The sequence below is a fragment of the Crocuta crocuta genome, unplaced genomic scaffold, assembly GCF_008692635.1.
Source record: "Crocuta crocuta isolate KB4526 unplaced genomic scaffold, BGI_CrCroc_1.0 scaffold943, whole genome shotgun sequence".
NCBI classification, from domain to species: Eukaryota; Metazoa; Chordata; class Mammalia; order Carnivora; family Hyaenidae; genus Crocuta; species Crocuta crocuta.
This window is the reverse complement of record NW_027528208.1, coordinates 906,197-915,876: the sequence shown is the minus strand read 5'-3', so window position 1 is coordinate 915,876 and position 9,680 is coordinate 906,197. Positions and strand designations below refer to the sequence as shown.

Below are 9,680 nucleotides of genomic sequence, written 5' to 3'. Positions count from 1 at the left end.
TAAGGGGCAGCTATGACTTTAATCAAAAGGAGGATAGTAAGAGAAATGGAGTACAAGTATGTACTGACTCACTGATCAGTAACAGAGAAGAGGGCTTCTTAGAAAAATGGGGAGGGAGGAGATTAAGAACAAAACTGTACCTTCAGGGTGCTTGCTAATTTTCGAGAAGGAAACCTGCTCTTTTGGCACCAGCTCCACAAATGCCACGTGGTACCTTCTCAAGGGCAGTGGGCAGTCATGGGCCGAGGACAGGCCTGGGAACCCCTTGGGATGCATCCTTTGGGTGTTCTTGAGAACTAGTCAAGACAGCGCAGCCTAGATGAGGTCACACCGGGCCTGTGCGCCAGTCTCCAGGGCATGAAAATTCCTCCTGACATCAGGAAACTTGGTGGCTCACCTTAGATGGCACCCGCAGAGACCAGAAGGTGAGATTTCAGAAAGAGGTGCCGTTGGCCCCAGCCTGGGCCAGCCAAGACAGAACCAAAAAAGAGTGCATCACCAGAACCAGAGAACAGGGGAGGGCTGACAACCCCCAATAGAGAGGAGCAAAGCAGACTTTCAGAGCACTCACATCCCTGCCAGCACCGCCCAAGTCCTCTGTGAGCATCCCCAGCGCTGTTTTCAAAGAACTTGGCCAGCCCAAAGTGGGTCATGCACTGACACCCAGAGGGAAAGTCAGCAGACCCCAGCTCCCATGCAGTCAACTAGAAGAGAACGCTGACTCTCCAGGGGTCGGGTGGCTTCAGAAACTTGCCCCATGATACTTGGAATCCCGGTTCCCCCAAGCCATCTGCTTTCTGAAAAGAACAGGGTTTGAAGTGGCTGTGAAAGCCACTACGTTAAGTGGGGCACCGCTCTGCCTCCCCCAGCCGCACTGTGTGTCGATGTCAACCCTGGGACTTAATGGCCCATCCAGCAGGGTGGAGGGAGGAGAGCAGTTTATCCATGCTATGAGCTTCTTTTACAGCAGTGACTTTATTCATTTGGCCATGACCCACAGTAGAAATACATTTTACATCGTAACCCAGCAACACTCATACATGTGTGAATATACATACTTATACAGAACTGAAAAACAGTTGTTCTTTGAATGAAATAACACTTACCTTCACTACATGTTGTGATGCACAATGATTATTTCCTATGCTAGTTCTTTTTCTTTAATATTTGTTGGAACCCAGGAAATGAATTTCACATCTTGGTAAGGGGTCAGGACATGTAATTTTGAATAGCCTCAGCTCTGCCACCTACCAGCTGTGTGACCTGGAGCAAGTTATGTAACATCTCTATGCCTCAGTTTCCTTATCTGTGATGAAGCTATAATGGCAATACCTACCTCTGAGGGCTGCTGGGTGGATTGAGAAAATAGTGGGAAATCGCCTATGAAGTGCTAACAAACAGTAATCCCCTCCAAATTCCCATCGAGGGAAACTGAGGCTCTGAAAAGGAAAGCAACTTGCCCAGCAATGCCCGGCTGGTAAGACGCATCACCTGGCCTGGTATGGCAGTTAAGAACTGGGGAACTAGAATGGGACCGCCCTTGCTCAGATCCCAGCTCTGCCTCTTCCATAGCATGTAGCCTCAGTCCACTTCCCTAACCATGATGGTCTACCAATTTCCTGTGGAGTCAAGGAGGATCACTTTCTCATTAAAACCTCACTTTCCAAAAAAATAAAATTAAAATAAAAATTAAAAAAAAATAAAACCTCACTTTCCAGACAACTAAGATGGCCCTTGGCCTGTCCTGTTTCAACTGTGATTGTTCTGGTTTACCCTAAGACTACCAAATCAGATACCAAGTTGGGTCCCTATCCATTCAGCAATGGGGGACCTAAAAATCATTGAGGTCTCACTGTGCATCAGCCCAGTGACAGACCCTGGAGACACAATGGTGAGCACACTCAACTGAGAAGCTTACAATACCGTGTAGAGGAAGACATTTAAAAAAATAACTCACACTCATTCTTTCAACAAACATTTATTGAGCGCCTTTAAGTGCCAGGCACCGTGGCAGGCCCTGCAGGAATACAGTGGCAAACAAAAGCAGACCATGTCCCTACCCCTCACGGAGCTTACAGTCTAAGAGGGCAGAGAGGGTCGTCCGGTAATCCCCTAATGAAGGTCTAACTACAAACTGAGGTCAGTGCCTTCAGCAAAGGAAGAATGCCCTAGAACAAAGGGCCCTGGCCTAGACTCCAGGGTCAGGATGGGCTTCGGATGCTTAGAAGGAAGATAAGCAAGGGAGGGGTAGGGGAGAGGCCGCTCAGGAACACCATTGGGGAGGTGATGGATTCAATCTCCAACAAGTGAGGCACTTCTGGGACATCAGCCAAGTAGAGACACAGAGTTTGGCTATGTGAGGCTGAAGGAAAGAGCAAGGAGAAGGGCTAGACAGTTAAGAGGAAAAGCAGCAGAGCATGGTACCAAGGCAAGGGAAGACAGTGCTTTAAGTAGGAGTGCTCAATCACTTCAAGAAGAAAGTCAAAAACCACCTATGGAATCTGAAAGATGAGGGGGCCTGAAGCAAATGGAGAGCGTAGGCAATTCTTTAGAGGGGAGTCAGCAATGAAGGTGAGGGAGGTGATTAGGTGATGGCTGGGAGTAGCAGGGTCAGTGGTGGGGTGAAAAGACAAGTTTTTAAGACAGAGCCACTGGCACATATAAAGGCCGAGACAGAGGATCAGTGAGGGTGGTGAAAAGCTCCCAGGAGAGAAAGGGTCAGGTTCTGGAGCAAGTGGCAGAAGAAAGAAGCCAGGGCACAAGTCAGGGACCTGGTCTGAGGGGAGGAAAATGGTACCCTCCTCCCCTGTAACACAAGGGAGGGAACTTAGTTTGCAGGCTTTGGGGGCTGCAAGTTGTGGGGAGTTCCATTCTCATGGCCTCATTTTGTTTCTTGAAGCAGGAAGTAAAGTCTGAAGGTTAAGAACATTTGAAAGAGTCACATCAAGGAGGAGACAAGAATGGATCAGAAAAATATAATAGGACTGCCAGGCAAAGTGGGAAATGATCCAAAACTGTTAGCAACACATATCTGTTCTGCCATGTGACATTCTCCAGCCAGACTTGCCTGGTTGGCTGATCCGCGCTATGACAACATTGGGGCCTGAGGAGGTTGGGATGGACAGGCTTCCCAGAAGCGCTCTTAGAACTGAAGGATCCAAACGAGGAGACTACAAGGAACACAGGACCAACATTCCTGGTGATGGAAATGGCATGGGCAAAGGCCCTGAGGCAGGAAGGGGGCAAGGCACCTTGTTAAGACCGCAGTTACAGGACCTCAGAAGGCAGAAGCCGGTGTGACTAGTAGAGGCGGAGGCCAGATTTAGGAACAGGGCACGGGGTACTTGAAAGTCATGCTATCTTGGTCTTTATTTTTAAGAGGACTAGGACACCTCCTAAGGGTGCTAAGTCAAGGCAGACCAGGAGGGCTCCTCTTGACCCAGCCCTAGGACTCTGGGAGCCTCAGTTTGTTCATCCAGGAGAAAGGGGTAAAAACAGTCTCTCTCCCAGGGAAATGTTGAAAGGATTAGATGAGGACTGTGCATGCAAACCCTCAGCAAAATGCCCAACACAGAGCAGGGGCTCCGCCAAGACTCACAAAAGCCCTCGGTACCTGCCTCTCCCACCCAGTTCTACCATAAACCCTTTGACATCTTAGTGTCAGTCTGCAACCTTTTCCCTGTTTGAACCTAGCACTGTGCCCAGCACATAGTAGGCCCTCAACAAATGCTTGTTGATGGATCATCTCCAAGCCAAAGAGTTATCAAAAGCCTGGTCCAGCGATCCAGGGAATGCAGCCATTTCAGTCTCTGAGCTGTATTCCAGTATCCCAGTGGCTACCCGAGACTTCCCGTGTCCCGTGCTCACACCTCTGAACTAGGAGCCCCTGCCACGGGGCTCCCGCATGTTAAGCCTATCCCCTGAGATCGTTTCCCAAGAGGACTGGGTCGCAAGAGGGGGGGGCAGCTGTTCTTCAACAGCACTCCATGTCACCAGCAGCACACGGCTTTTAAAATGATAATAAGTTGAAATGTACTCGCCAAGGAAGCCACCGACCTACAAAGAAAATCTTACCGCTGATCTTGCAATGAGCAGCAACCTCCCCTTTGCAAGAGCTGAGATCAAAAGATAAAGAAGCTATCCAAAAGCCATCTGCCCACTTAAAATAATATCACAAGTCATGTTAGGAACCACAGACCTGGGGCCAGATACCAAAACAATTGTCTGAACGGGCTGCTTCAATTTCTCCTTAAAACCACCCATGTATTTTAAAAGAAAAACACCCTCCCCACCCACCTTGGCCCTGTGAGCTTTTGATTTCTCTGTTCTCTTCCTTTTACACACTAAGATGACCAAACTCTGTTACTCAAACTGCCGCATCTTACAGACAGGGCTCCCATGACAGCCACCTGAGAAGACAACTTAGGAAATGACAGAAATGAAGGCAATTCTGGGGCACTGCAACCACTTGAAACCTTGATCTGGGTAATCGCTACACAAGAGCATCATGTAAAAATCCTCTGAACCCTACACTTAAGAGCAGTATACCTTGTATAGGTATGCCTCAAAAAAGCAAAGAGACAGAGACAAAGAGAGAAAGAAAGACAGAGACAGAGAGACAGAGGCAGAGACAGAGAAAAGATAAAAGGAAGGCGTGAGCTGCCAGGAATACCAGGAGTGAAATGCATAATTTTCCCTGAACCTGGTCAGACCTTCCAGGGTAGCAGGAAAAAAAAAATGTCCCTAGTATGTCCTCCCTGGTCCTGTCACTCACTAGCTGAGTGGACTTGAGCAAACTAGCTCACCTCCCTGAGCTACCTCAGTCTCCTCCTTTCTTAAACATGCATATCAGAGGACCTATACCACACAGCATGCACAGCAGGGCTCAGGAGAGAACAGACTTGAAGCTCTCAGCGCAGAGATCAGTAAATGCTGGCCACTATTATCCTTCACAGCTACCCTCCCGCCTCAGTACCTTGCCCATGTTCACTGCATCCAATCCAACCAAAGTGACTGTCATTCCCCTTTAGCAGATGAGAAAACTGAGGCTTACAGATGAAGAAACTGAGGCAAGGCCACACAGCAGGTAATGGGCAGAGAAGCATTTGGGAGGGGTATCCAAAGAACGGCATGTGTGATTCCCTAAATACAAATATAAACACTAGATAACACTTTCTGGCATGACTATGAGCCAGGTTTGGTTCTGAGGGCTTTTACTCATCTCCTGTGAAGTAGGTGTTATAATAATCTGTTTTCCAGATGAGGGTATTGAGGCACAGTGCAGTCAAATGAGTTAGCCAAGCTCACAAAGCCAATAGATGGCAAGGCTGCAATTTGAACTGAGGCACTCTGATGTCAGAATCCACTCTCTTAACACTGAAGAAAGGCATGCTGCCCGCCCCTTTTAAACTAAATCACATGTTACTGTGGAGTTCACAAGTCAGTAAGTGGGTGCTTGCCTGCTTGCTCACATACCCAGACACATCTGCCCACCAGCCCCGAGCTAGACCTTTCTGAACCACTCACTCAGCCTAAGGCCTTGCCAGGAAGACAAACATCTTGCTGCAGCCAGAGGCTTCTGATCAAGCATATACAAGGTCCAAAACACATTTTCCCGTCCCCATTTCCAGTCCTCCAAGAAGCAGGGAAACGTATGCACTTCCCACACATGCACAGAGACTACTTATCCCAGGCTAGACTTAGGTGACTCCCCCCTCAAAACAATCAGGCCTAGCTGCTACCCTCAAAGAACTCTTAGCTTGATTGAAAAAACCTAGCCTCCTATCAGGGCCTCCTGGGATTAACTGGTTCCTTCTCCCAGGCTCTGAATGGCCACAGGCAAAAACAAAGCACAAGAGCTTCAAATCCAAGCCCATATGGTTCTGCCTCTGCCAGAGCCACTACTTCCCTGGGAGAGCATGTACTCAGCCCCTCAATCCTGCAGAAAGCCTCACACTAGATTAGAACATTAACAGTATCTAGATGCACAGGCTTCCGGGTCGGCCATGGTGGAATTGGAAAAGCCAGGCACCATCACTTCCTCAACCAGTTTCTCCCTCTGGATCCCCTGGTTTGCTGCTCTGCCAAATAGGGATCAGATTCCCTGTCCCCACTGGCAAAGCACTTGGTCCACACTACTGTCACTGAAGTTCTGTCCACTCCCGCACATTGCTCATCATTCACACCAAGCTCATTCTCACCTCAGGACCTTTGTACTCACTCTTCCCTCTGCCTGGGAACACCCTTGCTACCATGTGTACATAACCACTCCTCTTTTATCATTCAGGACTCAGTTGAAATGGCACCTCCTCAGAAAAGTCCTCCCTGTTCCATTTTCTACAAACTTGCTCCCCCCACCCATTATCTATGCATGACTCTTGTTATGATCATCCAAGACTCACCTCCTTAAAAGGCCTTCCCTGAACACTTTAAATCAGCTATTCCCTCCAAACTATCCCGTTTTTTCACTTTCCTCTCAGCAACTAATCTTATCCCTATTTATCTTATCTGCTGGCATGTTTGTTTGTTTGTTTGTTTGTTTTTCCAAACCGTCTACGATAGGAGCCTGTATGATCCTTGAGGGCAGGGAAGAGGTCTGTCTGGTTCTGGGCTTTACAGTGGAATTCAATAAATGAATGAATGAAACCCCAGTAATTAAAACAGCCTAGCACATGTTTGGCCTCTATTACTCTTTGACTAACTGAATGCGCCCTCCTCCCTGTCCTGGAGAGCAGGCCTGCGGGGTTCCTGGGTCGGGATACTTGTCCTCCATCCTAGACACAGCCCTGTGTTGGCGGAGGTGGCGCTGGCAGACATTACCTGCGCCTCACCGGCTTCATGCAGCTCTTCAGCTGCCTGGCCTCAGCCTCCACGGGACCCTGGCACTCGGGCTGTGGCTCCAGCTGCTGCAGCTGCTGCTGCTGGGGCAGCCCTTCAGCATCAGTGGGTGTGGGAGCGGGTGCGATCCGGAGCAGGACTGTGTAGTTGCGGCCGTGGTTGTTGGCCCAGAAAGTGCCCTCGGGGGTCTCATAGCGCACCACGAAGTCCAGGCGCGCCCCATCGCCCGCGCCCTCAGCAAAGGGCAGCTGAAAGGCAAAGCGGTCGGTGCGGCCGCCGTCGTCGGGCGANAAGAAGACAGGTATAGCAGAGAGCCAATGGGGAGCCGCGCACGGATGACGTACAGTGACTCAAGTGCAGGCGAAGCACGTAGCCAATGAGGATGCCCGAGAGTGGGCGGTGCAGGAGGCGGGATGACCGGGAAATCAATGGGAAGGGGTCTAAATGGGGGTGGTGCGGGGCCTGGGATAAAAAGAGCAAAAGTAGGATAGCTAGTGGGGGAGCGGGAGCGGCATGTGGGCAACGGGGAAGATGGAATAACAACAGGCGATGGGGACAGTAGGGAGCGAACGGAGAGGCCCGAAAAGTAGGAAATCCCTTGGTTGCGTAGGCGGTGGGACGCGATGATAGAAACTGCGAATAGCCAATGGGGAGCTACGCGTCGGTTGCGTATAGGAGATGACGATAAGATAATAGCTACAGCGAGCCAATGGGGAGTCTTGTGAGCTTGCACTATGCCTTCAGGAGGCGGTGCCAGGGCTGAACTAGGCTAGAAAGAGACCAAGGGACGGTGTTAGAGCGGCCTCGGAGGCGGGACTGGAGGGGCAGGTCCAATGGGAGTAGACCATGGAGGCGGGAGCCAGGAAGAGAGAGTTGGCAGATAACCAATGAGGGAGCAGAATGAAGGCAGTTGAGCCCTCAAAGGGCAGTGCTAGCACGAAATAAGCCAATGTCAAGGCTGGAAAGTGTAGCGGGAAGGCTGGACTCAGAGGCGGAACGAGAAAGAGCAGAGCCAACCGGAATGTTGTAGGTTGTGTGAAGGAGGGCATGAACAACCAATAACAAGGAGGCCAGAGGAGGGGATGGTGTGTAGACAGACTGGGGTGTAGGGTGCTTGGGCCGCACAGCCGTAGGATGTACGCAGCCATTAGGGAGAGCATTGATCTTGTGGTTGGATTTACTTTCTCTTTAGCCCTTCGTGACTTCTGATTTCCCCGGGGCTGTGAATGCCCTAGACTGCTCCCAAGTGTGAGGTCTAAGGAAGCAAAATGGACTCAGCTGTCACAGTTACTGGGTCTCCCCTGCCCACCTCGGAACCTTTGCTTGAGCAGTGACACTAGCCAAGAATGTCCTTGATTGTCACCCTCGGCATTCTCCAGGACTTGGCACTACTGTTGAAAGAATGGCCAAATGAGAAGTTGACTTTTTCTGGAAAATGAGCTTTTTCTAACTTGAGCCCAGCAAAACACTGAGCCTGACTGTATGCCACCAGGAGTTGGTTGGATGTGTTGGCAGACATCAACTAATGTAATTACGAACCAAAGTCCCGTCTTTCTTGTCCCACTCGCACTCCATGGGCTTGCTTCCCTCTTTCTGTCCTCCATCTCTGCTCCTGCTGTTCCCTCTCCCACGAGCGCTGCTCCTCCTGCTTCCTCATCCTTTCCATTCTCTCTTTAAGGTCCTGCCTCCCATAGGAACTGAAATGTAGCATTTGCCCACTGAGCATGGCCATTCATACATCCCCCCTCCATCCTTGGAGGGTTTTCTGAACACCTACTGTATGCAAGGTTCTAACTCACAGCACCTCCNAAAAAAATCACAAAAGAATAGGGGCTTACACAAGATAGAATTTTTTTTCCTGACTTCTTGTTAAGGTATTACCTGTGTCCTGGTCTGGGCCCAGGACTCTCGTCCTTCAACAAATTCTGTTAGCCCTCCATTCAAAATATTTCCCAAATCCACCCTCTCCTTACCCTCTCCACTGCCAGCACCATCATCAGTCACTGGGCTACTACAGTAGCCTCCTCGTCTCTGGTGCCTCTGCTTCCACCTCCATTCCTACAGTCTGTTCTACACTCAGCAGTCAGAGAGATCCTGTTAAATCCTAAAGCAGTTGATGTCTCTACTGTACTCCTAACCCTTCTGTGGCCTGCTCCTTACTCAGAGTAAAAGCCAAAGCCCTTACCATGAGCTACAAGGTCCTGCATGGTCTAACCCCCAAGTCCCCTCTCTGACCATACCTCCTTCCCCTCTTCCTCTTGCTCACACCACTCTAACCACACCAACCATCTTCCTAAACATGGAGCAAATCACACACTCCCACCTCAGGGCCTTTGAGCTGGCTGTTTCCTTTGGAGTCACTCAGATGTCTGTATGGCTTCATTCCTCACCTCCTTCAAGTCTTTGTCAAAGGCCGCCCCTTCTCTGGGGACTTTCACGGATGTGTCTGTGTAACCCTATGTACTCTCCCCGAGAAGCCTTCCACACAAGGGGCACCTGGGTGGCTCAGTCAGGTGAGCATCTGACTCTTGATTTCAGCTCAGGTCATGATCCCAGGGTTGTGGGACCGAACCCCACGTTGGGCTCTGCATTGAGTGTGGAGCCTGCTTAAGATCCTTTTTCTCTCTCCTTCTGCCCCTCTCCCCTGCTCGATTGCTCACTCTCTCTAGTATATGTGCTGCCGAAGCGAGCACACTCGCTCTCTCTAAAAAAAAAATAATTTTTTTTTAAAAAGAAGTCTTCCACACAAGAGGATGTAGTCCAGTACAGAGAGGAGGTGGTGACCTCTGCCTGCCCCTCTCTGCCCAGCTGACCCCCCCAGCCCTCACTCTGCTGTGGTCCTG

General features: G+C 50.0%; 1 protein-coding gene across 1 annotated transcript in view; it reads right to left on the bottom strand.

Moving 5' to 3' along the window:
* Positions 1-9,044, bottom strand: part of PPP1R3F (protein phosphatase 1 regulatory subunit 3F) — a 17,782-nt gene extending 8,738 nt beyond the window's left edge. Inside the window, exons 1-2 of the mRNA XM_077752993.1 lie at positions 9,023-9,044; positions 6,820-7,186 (exon numbers count right to left, since the gene is read on the bottom strand). Coding sequence (XP_077609119.1) covers positions 6,820-7,186; positions 9,023-9,044 — 389 coding nt within the window. The remainder of the gene's footprint in view (positions 1-6,819; positions 7,187-9,022) is intronic.
* Positions 9,045-9,680: the final 636 nt, after the last annotated feature.